This window comes from Camellia sinensis, chromosome 11, assembly GCF_055761805.1.
Source record: "Camellia sinensis isolate YWXY chromosome 11, ASM5576180v1, whole genome shotgun sequence".
Lineage (NCBI taxonomy): Eukaryota > Viridiplantae > Streptophyta > Magnoliopsida > Ericales > Theaceae > Camellia > Camellia sinensis.
This window is the reverse complement of record NC_138971.1, coordinates 31,435,085-31,456,967: the sequence shown is the minus strand read 5'-3', so window position 1 is coordinate 31,456,967 and position 21,883 is coordinate 31,435,085. Positions and strand designations below refer to the sequence as shown.

The window sequence follows — 21,883 nt, the reverse complement described above, 5'->3', positions numbered from 1 at the left end:
CAGATTACAAACAAAGAGAGGGTTATCTTTAAGACAGATTTTGAAAAAGTATATGATCATGTGGATTTTTTTTTTTTTTTTTAATTTTTTTGGATTTTGTCATGCAAAAGAAATGATTTGGTGAGAGATGGAGGAAGTGGATCAAGGGTAGTTTGTCCACTAGTAATTTTGTAGTAATATTAAATAGTAAAGCATGTGATACTTTTTAAGACTACTAGGGGTCTGAGGCATAATTCTTCTTTATCTCTATTTTTATTTACTGTAGAGAGTTGATGTTTTGGGGAGGTTGGTTGATTGGTCTTAGAGGTGGGTTTAATGGAGGGTTTTGTGATAGGTTGGGGTAGGATTTCAGTTTTTCACCTACAGTTTGCAAATGATACTATATTTTTCTCTTTTCAGATTTTCACCTACACTTTGTAGCATTTTTTAATTGTTGGTGGTCATAATATGTTTTTCTATGATTATGTTATATTTCCAGGTGGTGAACACTCCCATTCACACGATCATGATGTGGACCATGCTCATTCTCTTGTTCATTTTGGACATGAGCATTCATATCCTCTTAAACATTCACTTCCTTAAAAGTTCTTTTTGTTGGTTTGTCCATTTTGGGTAAGTTGAGAAATATGCAACGTGCATATGTTATTTGTTAATTTCAGTCACATGCTTTCTTGTTTTACAAGATATATGTATGCATTATGCACATGCAACAATTATCTCTGTTTTACATATTCCTGTAATTTTGCCTCTAATAATGTATAGACAAAAAAGGTTACTTCTAATAATGTACAGAAAAAAGTTACTTTCTATTTGTCACATTTGAAAATTAATAATTCTGAATAATAAATAATTATGAATGGTTATCAAAGTAATAAACAAATTATAAATGCACATTTATTGATAATCCAGATGTGTCACTGGAGTGCATTGGACCACATGAATGGTTCAAAAGCCTTGAACACACTGTTGATGGTTAAAAGAGCACAATTTCATTGATTGAGGTAATGGTAGTCACTCTTTTGGAAGGAATATCACCTTAAGAATATGGAAAGGTAGACAGAGTAAATACACAAAGTGAAATTGAGAAAAAGTGGCCCTAGTTGATATACGGGACCCAAGAAAAGTGACACAGTCTACATTACGGGTAATGCTAGGGGACGAGGAAGACCAAACTAAACATGAGTTAAGATAGTAAGTGTTAAGCATGCGTTTGTTTAGCATTAAGGGTAGTTTAGTCATTGTCAGCCTCTAGGGTTTTACTTAGTTTTCTTATATATATTTCTCTTGTGATCTTTAATTAATTAATTCAATAATACCATGGTTTAGTTTAAATCCAGTTTTCATGGTATCAGAGCCAGGTTTCGATCCTGGGACACAAGTTAATAGCTTGTTGTTCAACTAAAGTTATGGATCTTAATCAAATATGCAAACTAGGATTCATCTAGCCAACCCCAAGTAGTTGGTGAAGATTTGTGTAGTTGAATTGATTTAATATATTTTTTCAGTTTGTATGTTACTTTAACCTTAAGGTAGTAATATACTTAGAAAGTGGCTGTGCATAAACCACTTGTTGAAGTCATTGTGCATGAACCACTTGATGTTAAGGTAATTGCTTGTAAGCATCTTCTCAACTATTTGTCACTAAAGTGGCTGTATTTGGCACTTGTTTGTCATTAAATGATTGCATGTAAGGCAGTTGTCACTTGCTTGTTATTGAGAGGCTCTGTGTAGCCACTTTTCATGTACTTGTCATCGAGCTTGTTGGCTGTAAGCCACTTTTAAACTAATTTCCAGTCGTAGCCTTCTCTATCATCATCATAAGAACAATAAAAAGTTGAAGGATGGCAATGACGATGATGACAAGATTCAGCAGCAGTCTCTCAATGAAAAGAATGAAAGTGCATCAGAAATGTCATCTCAAGGGAAGGTTTTAGACAAAGGGTCTGAAAAGCAAAATCAGCCTGAATCTCTTCGGAAAGTAAGATGATTGTGATTTTTCCTGGTTGGTTATGATCAACTGTGAACTAGGTTGGTTTCTGGGCGTTTCTTCATATGTGGACCAAGAATTATAGTCAGGCAGCAGCTGCGCTAGATTAGAATTGTTGTTGTGTTTTTTTTAAAGAGTTGTCTCTAGCCACAAATGTATACAAACACATGCGACATATATCGATCTCTGATCTGTATCTGTTACATGCAAAAGAGGTTGTTTCTTCTTCATTCAGAATAATTTTTCCACAGTTCCTAGTGTCCTTGTGATAGATATTCTAATAGCATGAAATGAAATATGGTTTGTTGCTTTTCTTATTCTTAATTTTAGTTTTCTGTTTGTTCAAGATCAAAAATAATGATTCAGACCTCGATAAGTTACGAAGTTTTATGGCAAACAAAGTCAAAAACATAACACATTGAGAAACAAATGTATATATCTAGAGGGATTGTTCTGCTAGTGCCCAACAATTTCATATCAAATATGTTTTGTTGACTGAAATGTTATAACATTTGATGAAGTATCTTATTTCATGGAAACATAATCCATTATCAAATCTTATCTTTTTGGTTTGATGAACCTGAATGGGAACATGATGTCACATGGTTCTGATGTGTTGGGTAATTCAAATCACGAGGGTGGTTCTCTTTTGACCAGGATATAACAATGTATCGATATTATCAAAATGCAAACATTTTCCATTAGACTTGTGGATTTTTTACCCTTTCAAGTATTCGGGAATGGTTAGGATTCCTTATATTTGAACAAAGCTTTATCATGTAAAGTGGCAGGGCCTTCAATATGCCTGCTAGCTTACTTGGTAAGAAAAGTGGAAATAATATCAAATGCTTGGATTCAAGGTTCCAATAAAACTAGGATTCAAGGTTCCATTGGCGCATGCCCCCTTTTATTTATTTATTATTATTAAAATCATTATTGCAACTTGTTTGTTATTGAAACTTACGTTTGATCCTCACTTTTGCAGAGAAAAACTGGCAGTGGTGCTGGAAAAGGTAACATTTCAGATGCTCCAAATGGCTCCACTCACCACATAAAATCCGTGGTAAAAAAAAAACTCTTCATTCTCCATCAAATCTTGTGTTTGGTTACCTTAACCTCTTCTCCGATGGTGTAGTTTGTTTTTTTAATTTTTTTAATTTATATTATTATTTTTTAATTTAAATTTCAATGGTAATGTTGTTTCTTTATGATTGGTGTTACTGTCCATGAATATAGATTTAAAGGACACACACATGTAAGGTTTTTACAATTCTATAGGGAATTTTTTTTCATTTTTAATTGATGTATTTGACTGAAAACTAAAGCATTTCAATGTGACGTGTAACATTTCAGCACAATTTTACTGATGGGATGGCTTTGGGAAGTGCTTTCCTCCTTTATGGATCAGTTGGTGGGTGGTCAAGAACTCTGTTTCTGCTTGCACATGAGCTTCCTCAAGAGGTTCGCTTCTTCCTCTTGTTCCTTCATTTTCTATGGAGATTTTAATAAAGAATAATGACTATTTAATTTTATGTCATTATATTGATATCAATTTCAGATAATAAGTTCTTTAGCTAGTTAATTCTAATGATTCAGAATGGATCTTCATACAGTGCATCGTTGTATTTGCATATTATAAGTGCGTATATATCAGTAATTTTGTGTTGTCACTAAATTGTCTTCCCTGCTAAAATTATCTTCACTCTTGGCCTGGCTTAAGGACGCAAGAATGCAAGACGTCTCGTTTCCTAATAAAACATGTGAGTTGATGGGTTATTTTACTCCATAACTAACTGCATATATTCTACTAGGCTTGATACTGACTCTTATGTATTGCAGCATCTTCTAAAATTATATACTATGGGTAGAAGTGCAAAATTAATTAGACTTATTCAATGAACGTTGTTTCTGGTTGTTACAATTTTTTATGGAAATTTTGCATGTGCTGCCCACAACCAATTTTCAGGCGCATAATGGTCTGTTCAGCTGTCTCTTTCTCTACCCTGCACAATGATTGTTTCTTTCTCCCCAATAACCCAGCACAAACCATCCCCACCTTCCATCATCAATGCCGGCAATCTACACCATGCACACCACCTTTTTCCATCACTGCTGGCAATCACCACCATCTTCCACCCTCCCAAACCACCACTTCTGCCACCCAAACCCTCTTCCGCTGAAACCCCTCCACCGCCATTGCCACCAACTACCATCAGCTACCATCATCAACCACTCTGTCAACCATCACCAAAACCCCCTTTTTGCCACCCAAACTTTCTTCCACCAGCCTGAAACCCACCTCATCAACATCATCCAACAATCGCCTAGCAATAATAATAATAATAATAAAAAAATAATCATTTAACAATCTCAACCCTCCCCGCTACCATCTCCATTAGTCACCATCAACAACCATCCCAACCACTAGCAAAGTCTCCCTCTACTACCCCCATTACTGTGAAACACCTCATCTGCCAAATCACCCCCTTTCAACCACAGCAAACCTGCCTTTCTGCAAACCACTCCGTTTGTCAAATCAATTTTACCCTCCACCACAAATCAAAGAAAAAGAAAAGAGGGAAGATAAAGTGAATGGGTCAGAGGAAGGGGGGGAAAGGAGAGGAAGGAGATCGACTGAGATTGCCTTTGCCATTGTCATTGAAGATCTTTGCCTCTGCTGGAAGGATAGATTGCTACCTCTTCATCGCCATTGCTGCACCGTGCTCCTCCTTTGTTGCATTCATCCTCAACACCCCTTTTCCATTGCCTAAAAGCCCCCTTCCCCTTCGCCTTCCCTTACGCCCACCAACTGCTTCCTCTCTCTCTCTCTCTCTTTATATATATAATATTAGTTTTGAGCAAGTTAATTAAGTGTAACAGGTTCTAAATGCAACTCATTATACCCCTAAATGAAATTACCAAAAATCCTTAAACCATACAACCATCTTCTACCCTGGCTAGCTGGTGCCACTAGCAGCTCCGATAGCCACCCGAGCCCCCTCCTTCTCCAACTCCCCTCCCCACCTTCTCCAACTCCACCTGCCACCCCCCAGTTGCTCCCCACGCTCCATGCCCCCTCTCTACCCCACTCCGGCGATCGGCCCATCCTTTTTTCCTCACCTAGATGCCATTGCCGCCAGCCACACCAACCCTAGAGCTCTTCCTTGTCCTTGCTTCCTTCCCCTTCATTTGAAATTGTAGAGCGCCGTCACCAAAAAAATGATGGTGGTTCAGATGTATACCACTAAACAAATAGTGGTGGTTAGGACACAAACCACCGAACCAAATTTATGGAGATCGCATCGGGTGGTGGCAGTCATGTCGGCTGGTGGGGAAGGAAATTGAGAGGGGAGGTGGGGTTTAGGGGTATAGTTTGACGGGTAAGGAAGGGAGCTAGCGTCGGGCTGCAGGGAGGGAAAGGCAGGCCGCTGCGCACTGTGGGGAGGGACGGGGAGATGTTGCTGGAGATGATGAGGCGGTGGTGGTGGTGTGGAGGGGTTAGGATGGATGGGGGTAAAGTTGGTGTTAACTAGGGTGCTCAAAGAAAAGGAACAAAATTTGAATTCAGGAATTAGGATGCTCAAAGAAATGAGATGTCCAACCACAAATTTGAGGTGCATTTGGAGATACCGAAGCGTAACTCACAAAATTGGATGGGGTATGGGTGAATGGGCTATTTTACCCTTGAAAACATGGCGTGTGTTGTTCACGTGTGAAATTTCACTGAAATTGTAATGGCCATTTTCAATTGGACTTAATTGACAAAAAACTTGAAAGTAAGGTGCAAAATCAAGTGAATTGAAATTACATGACCAAAATGACACATTGGGTAAAGTATAAGGACTATTGGTGCAGTTTTTCATTATTTTTATGTATACATCAAAAGTACAGAATGAATTGGACTCGGTACATGTGTGTAGTTCATGATCTTTACCCAGAAGGATATTCATAGTGTGTTCAACATGATATTAGACACTTCATATTATTAGTCCACATGTTAACATAATTTATCTTAAAGGAAATATGTGATCTAAATTTTGTTGACATATTTTTGTCGTGCGTCATTAAGGATTTGCCATGTTGGCGTAGTTATATTTTGTCGTCATGAACGCCACATTAGAATATAATCATACTTTGGGCAACACTAAATCTTGTATTTCATCCTTAAAAACATTTCATTTTTTAATTATAAATGTAATTAAACTTTACTTCGGTGCTATATCTTTTGTCAAACCCTCCTGTGCAGATACGTGATTTTGGAATCTTGGTAAGCTATGAAGCACCGACACTACAAAACAAGTGTCGTATCCGTGTCGGATGCACAAACATGTCGGGTATGGTACACACCACATGGCATGTCCTCTTATTTAATTAATTTATTTTCAGGCGACACGTTGGGGACACTTCGGGAACACACTAGGGACATTTCAATTTGTCTTTTTCCCATTTTATTTAGTGCTTTTTGATAAATGTTGAATGTTTATTATTTTTTTCTTAAGATTTAAATACTTAATAGGTCATTCATAAAAAAAGATATAAACTGTAAGTGTTAATTTAAAAATACTTTTTAAAAAATAAAATAGAAATAGAATTAGAGTTAGTTTTTGTTAATATTGATTGTTTGTGGATGTAATATTAATCTAGATAGAATATATATATATATATATATAAAAGCATATTTTATTGCCGTGTCCCCGCCTTCCATGTCCCCATTTTTTGAACTCACCTTGTCCCATGTCCGCATTCATGTCTGTGTCCACATCCATATCCGTAGTTGTGCTTCTTAGTTGGTAAGATCCGGTTTCAGTCTCTTGAAAGCTCTCTTTTTCAATTTCCTTTCAGCACTGGTGGCACTAGCAAGAACAACATTGGTTAGTATTGTTTTAGTATGGCAAGTTGAATCTTATTTTTTAATCCCAAAACAAATTGAAGAATTAATAATCACCTTTTACTGTTATTGTCGCACAGGCTTTAGTCATGGGTCAAGATCAAGGACGATCATCTTTGATTGAGGTAAAAAATCTTAAAGAAATGATCCGAGCAAGCTCATTTTGACGCTGAGGGTATCATATGCATTAGCATTAGTAAGAATCCCAATATGTTTTTGTTGTTTTTAATTTTGTTTTTGTTTCTAGGATTCACGGCTGGCAGGTTCGTGTACATTGCAGTTGCCAAAGTGCTGGCAGAAATGAACAATGGCAGCAGCTCAGCAATAAAAAGTATTGTACTCTAATTAACCTCACTGATATCTGGAATGGCTGTCACACTTTGTACATCCCTTGTTGAATGAAATATAAAACACCTTCTAATATGTGTTTAGTAGTTATTAAGAAGTTTTTAAGATCAATGTAATCCAAAGTTGTATAACATTACTCATTTGTAATCAAGATCACAATGATGAAAATTCTGTTTTTAAATCGACAGACCATAATACGCCACATCATTCTATACAAAAAAATTGTACAATTTTTCTTGCTGTATATCTCCACCACTCAAAAATATTAATGCATGGTGAATAAGTTATGTATCATGCATGCAACCTATATGAAAAATGAAAGATACATTGTTAACTCAAATGCTCTGTTCCTCCCAGTTGAAGTAGCTGGCCAGCCATACCAAACACCTAAATCTGCTTAAACCAGGTGAATTTAAAGTCACAAACTCTACTCCATTTTTATATTTTGACAATAAACAAGATAGAATAATACTCCAACAATTTCCTCACAAACAGTAGTTATATATTTTTTTGGGTGAATTCAATAGTTAGATATTACAGACAAGCACTCACAAACAGTTATATTACATAACAAGCACACTTAACTAGCAATTTCTAGCGCAATCAAACACTCAATCTCTAATTGGTACATTTTCTCTGATAGCACCTTTGAAAACACCATTTCTGTTTGATTTAGAACAAGGGAGGGAAGCCATAAGCAAGACAATCTTCATCCTGAAACATGTTATCAAATTGGTTTTACATTTTTAGCCAAAGGATATACAAGTACTACCAAAAACAATGAAATTCCACTTGAGAAAATTAAAATTCACTGTGAAGTTGCATTCCTCATTAATCTTCCTGTGTGAAATCTTAAAAGAAAAAAAAAAGTTCAGAAAAGAAAAAGAAAAAGAACATGACAAAAAATAGAAACATCACAATAGACATAACATTATAAGATGTTTCAATGCGGTAGTTCACAGGTTAGTCCAAAGTTTTCCACTAGTTAGATCAAGATCTTTGGCAAGTTGTTACCTATGCGGAATACCTAATCAAGATGAGTGAGACGCGAAAATAGAAAGGAATAAAATAGGAATTATAAATTATAAATACACACAAGAATACAAGATTGAAAGTGGTTCATCCCAAAATTAGGCATATGTCCACAGTGATTGCGGTTGTGCAATGATTAGAAAAAATACAACCAATATACAGAGAACTATGTATTCATAGTTGGATCTACGGTCGAGTGGTAAATATTTAGTACTTATCATATCAACACTTCTCAACAAAGATTGGGTAACAAGCTAAGGATCAACATCTCCTCCCACTCTTTCTCGATTTTTCTCAAGGTTGAGCTCTTAAACTTCCATTTGGTAATGTTTATGTTTTAATCTTTTGTTTATGTTTTGCAAATATTTTGAAAACGGGAAACAAAAACTTGTTTTGTCTCATTTTTGTTTCCAAAAAATGGAAATAATTTTGAAATTTTACTAAATTATACGAGAAAAAAAAAAGGTGTTGTTCTTAATACAAATAGCCAACACAAAATTGATAAAGGGAAACTACTCATTTTTTCTGAATTTTATATATTAGCAAATGCATTAGAAGAAGAGATTCAGTAAGTTGTTTAAACATCAACTTCGTTTGAGCACAGTTATCCCAGCCCTATGCTCACTTGATATACTCAAATCAGCATATCCATCATAGGAGGAAAATTATTGATTAGATTTGAAGATGGTAGGTCATGACCTGACAATTTGCATTACGTGTACAGTCAGGCAAGGCTGGCTCAACTCGTGAAATTGGTGCCCAAGCTCTTCTGTGGCTAAGCTCAATAGGTTTTTTTCCTAGTGGGCCACGCCATGCCAGAGCCAAAAATTTTAGGCCCAGGCCCTGAAGAGCTAGTGAGGTGCCTAACATGAACAATCTTTTTTTTTTGGTTTTTTTTTTAAAAAAATTCCTATTTTTTACTTGTGGGTCGAGCCAATGGGCTAATTGATCACCTCTCAAGGGCTTAACTAGTCAGTCTACAACACCTAGACCTAGACCCAGTCTCAAACCAAGCCCTTTTTGGGCTTTGCCAGCCTATCCAAGAATATGGACCTAGCCAGGTCACTGGTCTAATGATGACCCTACGGTAGATTTCGATAGCATCTTAAAAACACGAACTTCTGTTTTTTCTTATATGTTTTTTAACATGTATCAAAACATACTTATTATGAATAAAATGAATACAGGTAGAAACAAAACAGTGCAATTCAAATTGCAATTGCATCTTGGGAAGTAAAGAAGCTGTTAGACACAAAGAAGAGGTAGGCGCAACATCTTTAGCTCTAGTTATATCATTGTATGAGAATTAAGAGGCAAAGGAGAAGGTAAAATAGGAATAGTAAGACTGATACCAGCTGGAGAGAAAGAAAAAGGAACAGAGGAAGAAGAGGACATGATCGTTAGCAAGAGGACTAGGATTAGGAGAAACAGAAACATGACTAGGAGAAGAAACAACAACATTATCTACTCCCTCCAAATAGGGATGGCAATTTAAACCCGGCTCGACGGGAACCCGACCCCCTGTCCCCGATAAGAGTGATTTTTCCCCGAAAAATATCCCTGACGGGCCGGGGATGGTATTTGAAATTGAATCCCCGATCAGATTCGGGCTGGGGACGGGGATCACTTTCACAGCCCCGGACCCGACCCGTCCCCGGCCCCGTTTCTTCCCGAAAAAAAATTACCATAATATCCCTTACTTTATTATATATATATAACCCCGACCCCGTTTATCTATTTATATATATAACCCCCCTCCCTTTATTACGCCTCTGATCTGTCTCTCACACACACTCTCTGTCTCTCTTCTCTTCTCTCACTCTCTCTCCTCTCCACAGACACAGTCGGCTCCTCTCGTCGCCTCCTCCAGACCACCAACGCCTCCTCCTCCTCCAGGCCACTGTCGCCTCCTCCTCCTCCGCCAGGCCATGGCAGATCTGTGTCTATTTTTTTTTTTTTTGATGATGTTTTTGTTGATAAAAATGATGTTGTTGATGATCGATGATGATGTTGATAATGATAAGCTAAACAGAGAGAGAGAGTTACGGGGATTTTCTGAGGTCAGGGAAACCCGATCCCAGTTGGGGGCGGGGGTGGGGGGGGTGATGGGATCCCCGCTGGGGATCGGGGACGGGGAGTTTTGTAGCTTCGGGGATCGGGGACGGGGAGGGCGATCCCCGGCCCCGCCTCGTTGCCATTCCTACCTCCAAATTCAAACTTAATAATGTGTGGCATGTTCCACAGATTTCATCTATTTTGCTTTATGTTCATCAACTCACATCAAATAATGCTTCCACCATTACATTTATTGATAAATCATTTGTTATTTAGGACAAACACATCAACCAAGTTCCATGTAGAGGTCATCATCAGAGTGGTCTCTACCAGTTTCCTTCCCTTTCATTTTGATCACTATTCAAAGGTTTTCTCTAGTATTAGTTCTCCAGCTGCCACTTGGCATAAGAGACTAGGGCATCCTTCTTCAGATGTTTTTCATCATATAGCTAAAACTAGTGGTTTTTCCATTTCTCATAAAGACTGTTCTTCTTTTTGCAGTCATTGTTGTGTCTCAAAGAGTCACAAACATCCTTTTGTATTGACTAATACTAATTTCAATGTTCCTCTTACTTTAATTCACTCTGATACCATGAAGAAAATAGAGAGAGAGAGAGAGAGAGAGAGAGAGAGAGAGCGAGCAAAAAAGATATTTTCTATTATTTCATTATGAACTCAACTACACATAGAAGCCTTTGATCAATGTATACATGGAAACAAAACAAAGTATCTCTAGATTAGTTATAGATTCTAACTAACTGAGTTTGTTATAGAGGAGAGAATTGTGTACTACTATCTTACATCCTTATGATAGTTTTATAGGTGTGTTATAGTTGTCATTGCAGCTTTGTCTTCAGTAGCCTTAGTTGTGGTATGGTTCCTGAGGTGATAGTGTCTAGGAGCCAGGTGTGGGGACATAATTTTCGACATGTCCACGTGGCATGACCTTGGCCTGAAGTGCCACATGGTGGAATGTGATTGGCCGAGGTATGAAACTGATCCATGTCTAGGCTGAGGTATTTGGTGAAAGACAAAAATCCTAGTGAATGAATGACTCCTAGGTTGGGTGTATTTAGGACTCTTTTGAGAGGTTAACCGTAACCTAACTAGGAGAGATGAATCATCTAGTATTATTTCTAAAAGGAATAAGTGTTCGACTTGATCACTACTTCTAGGAGGACACCTTTATATAAGCACCCCCATGTGTGAGAGGTACGTGAGTTTATGTGTGTTAATTTGAGAGGTACGTGAGTTTATGCGTGTTTATTTGAGTTACCGTTAATTTGTCGAAATATCTTGGGATATTAATTTATTGACTTTATCATCGAAGTGCCCTCTCGGTTGACAAGCAATCGAGTTAGTTATTCTTCTAATTGTGCAGACGTGGATCTATATAGGCTGCGTGTTCTACAACTGTGTTCCCAGAATTCTAGGAAGAAGATCAGATATTGGTTGTGTGGTAAAATTTTAGCACACGCATACTCCATACACTTTATTTTTTGATAATTTTTGAATTACTTTTATATACTTATTAGATCACATGAATATTGTTACTCAATACATAGATATATATATATATATATATATCACATTCCAAAAAAAATTACAAAAATTAAAATTGAAAATGAAATATGAAAAAACATAAAATGCTATATGCTTAGTTAAATTAAAAAATGAAAAAAAAAATGAAAATGGAGTGAAAGAAACTGTATTTTGTTCTAGTTAGGTTAAGAATATGAAAAAAATGAATTAGATAATAGTACAAAAATAACCATTTTTGTTTAATTAATTTAATTTTGTTTTCCCTGTAAACATTATCCAAATGTAGCATAAATATTAGGAAAATGCTATTGATCCCAAATAAATAACCAAATTTTCTACCAAACCTCTCACATAGGTATAGGACCCACACAAATCACGTGTGTAGGTCCCACACCCATGTAAGAGGTTTGGTAAAAAAATTTGGTAATTTATTTGAGGTCCCTAGCATAACTCTAAATATTATTAAAAAATTTAATATCAATTTTTTTATGCAATTATCTTAAATATATGTAAATAAAATATATAACTTATAAGGATAAATTACAGTCACCTCGATTGAGGTTCTTGACAATCACACTAATCTCTCCTTCTTTTTCTAAAATTACACTGACTTTCCCGGTGATTAATGGCGTTAATGAGAGGGTTAGTTTAGTAATTTTAACATTAGAGATATTTTTGTTAATAAACATTAAATATGCGATTATTATTTTGGTTATACCTTATGTTGTGTTTGGTTATGAGTCATTTTTTTTAGTTATGACTGAAAAAAAATTAGTTATAATTTTTTATGGTAATCAACACCACAAATGTTACAACTCGCATAAGTTACATATAAAATGGTATGTATTTTATAAGAGCAGTGCTGGGTAGCCCGAGAAGGAGGTTGGCTCAAATGGCTCAAAATTCACCTTTCCGGTCGTCTGGCGAGAAGGTTGACAGCCGCGGTCAACAAAGGTAACCGTGGTAGACAAGTTTTGACCCGGTTGTCCGCGTGGACATCCGACATACACCCATTTGAGCCCCTCCTTTTCGGGCTCTCCAGCATTTTTGATTTTAGAATAACCTATTGTTATGACAAAAGTGATGAGGAAACAAATTAAAAAATTAATTATATAAATATAAGAGAAGTTATTTGGTAGTTTTTAATCAAAACTTGACATCATACAGTTTAGTTGTCTTAAAAAAAACAAGATAAAATTGATGAGTCTTACTATCTTCTTTTTCAAATTTTTTTTTTTTTTGATGACATGAGTCTTACTATTTAAATTAATAAAAATAAACAAAAAAGATTTAGACCCCCTTTTGGCAGCCACCCCCACAACCCCCCCTCTGCCTCTCATTGGTTGAAATATTTTTTTTTTTTTTCTTCTCCCCCACTCACCAACCCCCACGTGTATGTGGGGGGTGGTGGGAGTGGGAATCTGAGGGGGTCTGTATCTGCTCTGGAAAATAAAATTGGGACAACACTTGTATTTATTTGAATAGTATTAAATAATATTTTTAAATACTAACATTGTTTAACTATAAATAAATAAATAAATATATATATATATATATATATATAATTTATGCATTACATACATATAAGTTCTTGTATTTTTCATTTGGCTTCAATAATTCATATTAATTTGTTTGCCTAAAAAATAATTAATTGATTTATTTTATTTTTAATTTATAGATAATCACTTCAAATGTTATACAAAATCAAACTAAAACCCCCCTATGTGATAATCTAACAACTAATCACTAACCTTCAAAAAAAAAAAAAAAAAGAAGAAGAAAAAAAAGAACAATTAGTCAGACTAACAGTCAACTAAAGGAAAGGGGGAATATGCAAATAAAAAATAAACCTCAAGGGAGGTCAGTGTAATTTCTGAAAAAAATAGGAGAGGCCAATGTAATTGTCAGAAATCTCAAGGGAGGTGAGTGTAATTTACCCACCTTATAATAGTTATTGTTTTCACTTATTTGTCAAATAAAATTTTTATTTATGAACAATGAATTGAAAATACAAAATTCATAAATTTTTAAGTAGATTACAAAATTACCATTTAGGTAAATTTTAAATACATGTAATTTTCTAATACTAACTATAAGTTGAATGGTTCAACAAGTCTAAGACCGGTCTAAGCAGTTCAATTCAAAGATATTAAGGTCAAATTAGAATTTTTATCTATTTTTATCCATGATACAAACATTGGCTAACAAAATGATTTATATCCAAAAAAAAAAAAAAAACTCTATACGTTTAGACAATATTTATAGATTTATATTTTTAATTATGTATAGATTGATTTCTCTTATATATATAATTAATTATAGCTAGAATATTTAAATTAATTAATTTTCAAACTAAAAAGTAAATAATGTTGGTTTATAGTGCTAGATAGGACATAGAAAAGATATTAAATGGAATTGGGTCAAGATAAGTTGGTACAAATGTTGTAATATTCAGTTTGTGAATATCTAAACTTGCGTCCGACCTTAGGTTCATATTTTAAGAAGATTGCTTACCAGTGAGGTAAATTAAAAAATTTTGCACTATATATTCGTATTGTTTGGATGCAAGTCTAACACATAAAAGACTTGCATCAAACACAAGAAATAACTTGCACCAAACATAAGACATACTTGACCCCAATGAAAATGACATTTTTTTTTAGCCATTTTTTAATTGATTTGATATTTTTCCTCATATTTTTAATAGTTGACCTAACCATTCCATGTTTTTATAATCCATTCAATGAGATTATTTACAAGGGGTTAGTTTAGTTAATGAGGATAAAGATCATAGACTATGGCTGGTGTAGATTCTAACAAAGTTCACTTAGAGGTTGATTGTAGGATTGAAAATTGTAAGGGTAATTAGGGGAAGGGGAATAAAAAAGGGTGTATAGGAAGGGAACTAAAACACGAGTTGATAGTGGTTAACAAGAGGAGTGAAATGATTTAGAGGTGGAGCTTGATGCAGGTTAGAGATGACTTCATTTTGGATGGCTTGGGAAAAGGGGTTAATGCTTACTCTTTCTATAAAATAAAAAAATTATTTCATTCTCCAATTTATTTTGGGAAAATTAGTCTAAAGTCCCTCTCCCATTTTTAGTAATGGAAGAGATCCACAATATTATTTTTTGATGTCTAAGGTCCCTCCCATCTATCACAGAGAAATTTGATATATATCTCACGCCCTGTGTGTCTTTCTCGCTGCTCTCTTCTACTCCTCCAAATCCCCAAACTCAACCTTCTTCTTCGTCTCCTCTACTGTTGCTGCCATCGGCACCGCTGCCAGCTCCTCTCCCTTCAGATCAACCAGGCAAATCAACCTCCATCCAGGGTCTGAACGAACATGCATTGGGGCTTTTGTCAAAAAAGTTAGGTTATTTTTGTTCGGCGCTTTTGTCCGAGGATTAACTTCGTTTGAGACCACTGAAAGATTTCCATGTTAATTTAGTTATGTCTGTTAGTTAGTATTGACTCATTGCTTTTGTTGCCTCTCTTGGTGAATTATTAGAAAAAGGAAGTCCTGTGTGCAACAGGATTATGAATATAGGTCTAATCTGTTTATTTCTTCTTATTTTTTTTAATTTCTTTCCTTTTTTTTCGTGTGTTTTTTTGTTTACTCTTTATAGGGAGAAGGCATGTGTATTCTTTTCAGTTTTACTGCACAACTTTTCCAGGATGGCTTGGGAGAATTTTGGAAAGGTATCACGTGCAGATTCTACCTTCTTATTAGATTCCTTTGCCAGATGCTTGCACACAGGTTTCTAAAATTTGTGTGATTTTTCATTTCTATTATATTTTATTTGTAGCCACCATTTTCATGTTTTCCCCTCTTTAAGAACTTGCAATTTTCTTTATACACAGTGATGTCTGATGCGGAGACAAGAAGCGCTTTTACAGAATTATACTTCTCTGGTGAATTGCTTATTCTCATTGAGGATTTTCTTCTAGAAAGAAGAGTTCTGGTTTGTAGTAATGTATCTTCGGAGTCATTGTCCAAAAGTGGTTCAATTGTCAACAATCTATCTTTAATATTTAATCTCTGGAGATAAATTTTGAAGTCAGAGAAATTTGGTTAAAACAGATTCCGAAGTCAGAGAATTTGGTTAAAACACATTCCGAAGTCAGAGAAATTCAAATGATGATGGTGACAACGACAAATATGATACTTCAAGGGAGAATGGCGAAATCAGTGCAAAGGTAGAAGAAGAACCCAAATGTCATGAGATTGCTCATAATTCTGGTCATAGCAGCAACAAAGAGAGTAATGGTGCAATGGTGAAGAGAGAATCTGAAGTAGTATTATTCAATAGAATTGTTGTTTTGAACTGTCATAATTATGTTATAGCAGTTGGGTAATGGAGATGTCATTGAAGTTGTTAAATTTTGCCATTGCTATCAAAGGTTTGATGTATTTTATAAAGGTCAGTGATTGAAAAAAATGAGATGATGAGTTTTGGCATTTTGCACTATAAATGGCATGCAAAAATTAGAAAAGAGCCAGAGAAATTTGTGACGTGAGAGAATTTTCCTGGATAGCCACACAAATTTTCTCTCCACAATTTTCTCTGGATTTCTTTGGTACTCAGAGAATTTCAATTTTCTCTGGTTTGAATCCAGAGAATTTCTCTGGAGAGAGTTTCAATTTTCTCTGGACAGAATTTCTCTGTGATTGAAATTTCTCTGGATCGATGTTGAGGGACCTTAGACATTATGAAAATATTTGATGTCCTTTATGCTATAAAATCTTAATATCAGGGACCTTAAAAAAAATTCCCTATTTATTTTCGATTTTAACAAATTTTAAATGAATTTTATTATGTAATTGTAAATTAAAAATTTTTGTTGTTATGTCATTTGAGAAAATCTAATATAAAAGTACATATTATTTATCTTGTTTTCTAAATGTAATTTTTATAATTCATTCAATGTTTTTGCTCTAAAATGTTATTAACCCACGTAATGACATATATATATATATATATATTAGTCAATACTTAAAATAAAATATTAATAATAACACAATTAAAACACGACTTTAGTCCAATTTAAATGAAAACAACTCATTCACATAATTTTTACTATTTTTTCCTTTTAAATTTTAAAATTATTACTTTAATTTTTAAGATAAAATTTTAATTATTTGTTTAAGACCATGCATAGAGTTTTAGGTTAATTTATACATACACGAGATAGATTACTTTATGTAGGGTCGAATCCAAAATGAGAAAATAAAAAATTAAACATAAATATAAAAAAGAACATACCTTTAGAAGTTGTACGCACAGGTCCACCGTTCCCTAATCAGCACTTTCAACCAATTATTTCCAATGCTCTCTTGCTCTTCCTTAATTTTCCTGACAGATTCCCCAACAGTGCGACAACAGTTTACCTCCATCAGCTGCAGAGTGAGTATCTCCCCCAAACTAGATGGTATTTCCTCGAGAAAATGACAGCATCCCAACGATAAGTGTTGAAGGCTTGGAAAGTGATCAGAGCAGGTGATCCATCGCTCAACATTGAGTGCCCTCAGTTTCAAGAATTTGAGTCGAGGAAACCCACCATCAGTTGTTGCCCATTGCTGTCCCCGGGCAGCATCATTTTCTAATTTGAGAAGCTCAAGGTTGGGTAACATCATCCCAAGGACTGATATCTCCTCCCACTCTATCCCTGTATTTTTCAAGGTTAGCCTTCTAATATTTGCGGGGAACTTGACCTCTCCGAGAGTAGTTGGGTTACTGGTTAAATAATTGTTTTGTAGCTTCAAAGTCTCAAGGTGTCCTAAAAATTCTAGATTAGGAAACATTGAATTCCCCGAACCTGAAATCAGTTGTCCACAAATTCCCAACTTTGTAAGATAAGGAGTTCTTGCCAATAAATCCTGAATAGATCCATAATGGTCTAAGTTTGCGATGGTTCGTAGGTTTTCTAATATATAGGGATGGTTCTGATCTGTTACTACTTCTTCAGAACATAAAGATGCAGCATATGTTGCTCGTCCTTTAGCATAAAAATTCCTCAATTTTGCAATATTCCAAACATTACATGGCAGAATAACCTCCCTCCGTTCTGTACAAATAATAATAAGTGTTTCTAGGTTTGAGAGATTGGATATTGATGGCGATAATTCATGGCGACCTAGCAAATTAATTGCCAAATACCTCAAATTAACTAGTTGTGTTAATTCTCTTGAAAAGAAGGCATTGATGTACCATACGTCCAACACTCTAAGAAGTTTGAAGTTGCAACAAATAAACGAGAACACATCACCAAACCCACTGTCGCCGTACCTAATTAATATCCCAGACTTATTTCTGAAGCACAATAATGATTGAACAACTAATGGGGAATAAGACTCTAAGAGAACATGATCACATTTTTCCAAGAAGTCAAAACCGAAACACAGGCGACATTGGTTATTTGCTTTGTAATTACTTGGCGGAGGAGGATAAGCATCATCATAATTGTGAATCCACTTTAGGAAATTAATTTCTCTGGCTTTCTTCAAGCATAAATCACGCAACAAATCATGCATGCGACATGTTTTAATTCGACCATCAAACCTGTTTTGAGCAACAATTACCAGACTTCTCTGAATTAGATCCATTAAGTAACCCTCTGCTACTTCCTCCAAGCTTTTCTGCTCAATTTTTTGTATGAACCCCTCAGCTATCCATAACCAAATTAATTTCTGCACCGAGATTTCTTGATCTTCTGGAAATGCTCCTAAATAGAGAAAGCATGGTTTCAAGTGGTGAGGCAAGTGATTGTAACTCAGTGCTAGTGTGTCCAAGTACTGGTTTGGATCACTGACAATGTATGAGCTTACACTTTGGGCAACTTGTTTCCATGACTCTTGTGTCTTGATGTTCCTTGCAAGAAGTCCTGCTATTACAACAATTGCAAGTGGAAGCCCTGCACATTTTTTCATTATTTCCTTCCCAATTATAATCAGTTCTGGAGGGCAACTTTCATTTTGAAACACCTTCTGTTGTAATAACTCCCAACTCTCTTCTTCAGTGAGAAAACGCAGACAATGAGGATGGCAATCAGGTGAGGCATGCATAGCCAACTCTTTGAGGCGACTAGTGAACATAACTCTACTTCCATTGTTGTCATTGGGGAAATACATTTTAAGATCGACCCAGGCACCAATATCCCATAAATCATCAATGACAATGAGATATTTGTTGCCTTTTAATTGCTTGTACAACTTTTCACCTAGCTTCTCATTGGTCATGTTTATAATTTCATCGGTAAAGACGACATTAAAAGAACGTAAAATGTCCAACAACATATCTCTTTTTGTGGGTAATTGAGAAGCATAGGTCCATGCACGAATATGAAAGTAGTATGTGATGTAAGGATCATTGTACAATTTTCTGGCTAAAGTAGTCTTACCAAGTCCAGGCATCCCAACAATTGATATCATTTGTAGCTGCTGGTTCTCTCCAGCAAGTAGCTCTTTTATAGCCAACGCATCATCCTCAAAGCCCACTGTAATTTCTTCATCTACCATGGTTCTGTTCCCCATTGACATTGACATTGGCATTGGCATTGGCATTGGCATTGACGTTGACGAATTTATCATTTGTAGCAGCTTGTTCCCTCCAGCAATAAGTCGCTCTTTTATCATTTGTAGCTGCCTCTTCCCTCCTCCAGCAATAAGTCGCTCTTCTATAGTCAACGCCTCATCATCAAAGCCCACCATAATTTCTTCCTCTACCGTGGTTCTGTTCTCCGTTGACATTGACGATTGGACTCCATCATTGAAGGACTTCTCATCTTGTAGGAGTTGGATCTGATATATCTGGTCATAAAACTGCACCACTTTTGCCTCGATCGTCTCAATCTCTTCCATGATATTTATGCCAAAAAAAATATCAAAAAAACTGTCCTTCTGCCCTGAAACTTCAACATCAAAAGAACGGACGAGTTGTCTTGTCTTGCAGATCACATAATAAATTTGCATCGACAGGCTTTTAGCTTCATAGTTCATCTCATGCTGCTGCTGCTTCTCGTCCATATCCTTGAGAACGATTGCTAGGAATCTTAGCCGGTGGTAAAAAGAGTCGAGATGATCAATCTGATCTGCGGTCAAATTGCACGCCTTACTGATCATTAGATGATTCAGTTTCTCCAAGACACAATAATTTTCACCCATCTCCCTCTCGAATCTCTCTCTGTATTTCCATCTCTTAATCTTTCTTTCTCTTTCTCTTTCTCTTTCTCTTTCTCTGGCTTCCTTTCTCACATACTCAAACATTTTTTTGATCAGCAAACACTCAATTGTTTACTGCTTCCATAGGCCCATTTCGGTGCTCTGCTCTATCTCTCAAGTTTTGTGTTTCAATCAATGGCATCCAAAATGTTGACTCTGGCTAAAATTTAAGCAAATTACATTTACCTCCTCTAACAATTTGCTTAAATTGCAGTTGGCCGATTACTTTGACAAAATATAGCACCCGCTTCCACTGATGTCCTCAAAATTTAACTCCGTCAGCGAGAGTCATGAAATAACAAAATTACAATGACAATGTTTGGTAACGTTTACCTTTTCAATTTATATTTACAAAAATATTATAAACTAGTTTTTGATTATTTTTTGTTTATTTTTAGAAAAACATAAACTACAAACACATTTGGTAATTGACAAAATGTTTAAAAAATTTTTAAAATATTAAAAAAAAATGAAAAATGGCAAGTGGTGGCAAGTGGCGGTGAAAGACAGTGGTGGAAAGTGGTGACAGTGGTTTGTGGGTAGCTGGTGGTGGGTGACTGTGGCAGGTGGGTGGGTGACGGTGGCGGTAGCGGTGGCGAGTGGTGGATGGTAGCGAGTGGGTGATGGTAGTGGCGGTGGCGAGTGGTGGTGGCAGGTGGGTGGCAGGTGGCAGGTGGTGGTGGGTGGTGGCGGGTAGGTGGCAGGTGGTGGTAGTGGGTAGGTGGGTGACGGTGGTGGGTGGTGGTGGTGGTGGCGGTGGCGGTGGTGGCGGGTGGTGGGTGGTGGGTGGTGGTGGCAGGTGGATGGCGGATGACAGGTGGTGGTGGTGGTGGCGGGTGGGTGGTGATGGTGGTTGGGTGGGTGACGATGGCGGGTGGTGGGTGGTAGCGAGTGGGTAGTGGTGGTGGTGGCGGCGACGGCGGGTGGTGATGGCAAATAGGTGGTGGCGGGTAGGTGGCAGGTGGTGGTGGTGGTGGGTGAGTGGGTGGGTGGGTCGGTGACGGTGGCGGGTGGTAGGTGGTAGCGAGTGGGTGGTGGTGAGTAGTAGTGGTAGGTAGGTGGCGGGTGGGTAATGGTGGTGGGTAGCGGGTGGTGGGTGGTGGTGGTGGCGGGTAGGTGGGTGACAGGTGGTTGGTGGTGGCAAGTAGTGGATGGTGGTGGCAGGTGGGTGGTGAGTGGTGATAGCAAGTAGGTGGTGGGTGGTGGGTGGTGGCGGCAGGCAGTGGATGGTAGTGGCGGGTGGTGGGTGGTGGATGGCAGGTGGGTGGTGGGTGGTGGTGGTGGTGGTGGTGGTTGTGGTGGTGGTAGTGGCAGGGGGTGGGTGAAGGTGGCGAGTCGGTGGCAAGTGAGTGGTAGTAGCGGGTGGTGGTGGCAGGTGGGTGGTGAGTGGTGGTGGCAGGTGGTGGTGGGGTATGGGTGGTGCTGGAAAATGGTGGCGGGTGGTGGTGGCGGAAGACGATGGTGGAAAATGGTGGCGGGTGGTGGCTAGTGTTGGGTGGTAAAAAAAAAAAAAAAAAAACTGAAAACTCAAAATGGAAATATATTTTTTGTATTTTTATTTTTTGGCCAAATTTATAAACTGAGACCACTGATTTATAAATCAAAAATTTTACCAAACAAGTTTTTATTTGAATTTTTAAAATTTTTGTAAATATAAACAGAAAATTGAAAACGTAAGTATTACCAAACAGTGTTTGGTTTGAGTTTTCTAGATTAAATTTTTTAAAAATTGATTTTTTTTTTATTTTCGTGTCTTTTTGTTTTTAGTGAATATTTTTTGAATGTTAAATATTTTTTTTACTTTTTTAGA

At 36.6% G+C, this 21,883-nt stretch overlaps 2 protein-coding genes across 2 annotated transcripts; one reads left to right on the top strand and one right to left on the bottom strand.

The window, feature by feature from the left end:
• The first annotated feature begins 3,072 nt into the window (after window positions 1–3,072).
• On the top strand, window positions 3,073–7,558 carry LOC145801893 (IAA-alanine resistance protein 1-like). The gene is made up of 6 exons (XM_082893687.1): window positions 3,073–3,121; window positions 3,341–3,448; window positions 6,234–6,321; window positions 6,830–6,858; window positions 6,956–7,000; window positions 7,123–7,558. Exons 2-6 carry the CDS (start codon window positions 3,359–3,361, stop codon window positions 7,177–7,179), a joined length of 309 nt encoding a protein of 102 aa, XP_082749813.1. The 5' UTR covers window positions 3,073–3,121; window positions 3,341–3,358; the 3' UTR covers window positions 7,180–7,558.
• Window positions 7,559–7,699: 141 nt separating this feature from the next.
• Window positions 7,700–20,214, bottom strand: LOC114269570 (putative late blight resistance protein homolog R1A-3). Its single transcript, XM_082893686.1, has 2 exons — window positions 17,120–20,214; window positions 7,700–7,937 (listed from the first exon to the last, which is right to left on the bottom strand). The coding sequence occupies exon 1, from the start codon at window positions 20,116–20,118 to the stop codon at window positions 17,122–17,124; it is 2,997 nt and encodes a 998-aa protein (XP_082749812.1). The 5' UTR covers window positions 20,119–20,214; the 3' UTR covers window positions 7,700–7,937; window positions 17,120–17,121.
• Window positions 20,215–21,883: the final 1,669 nt, after the last annotated feature.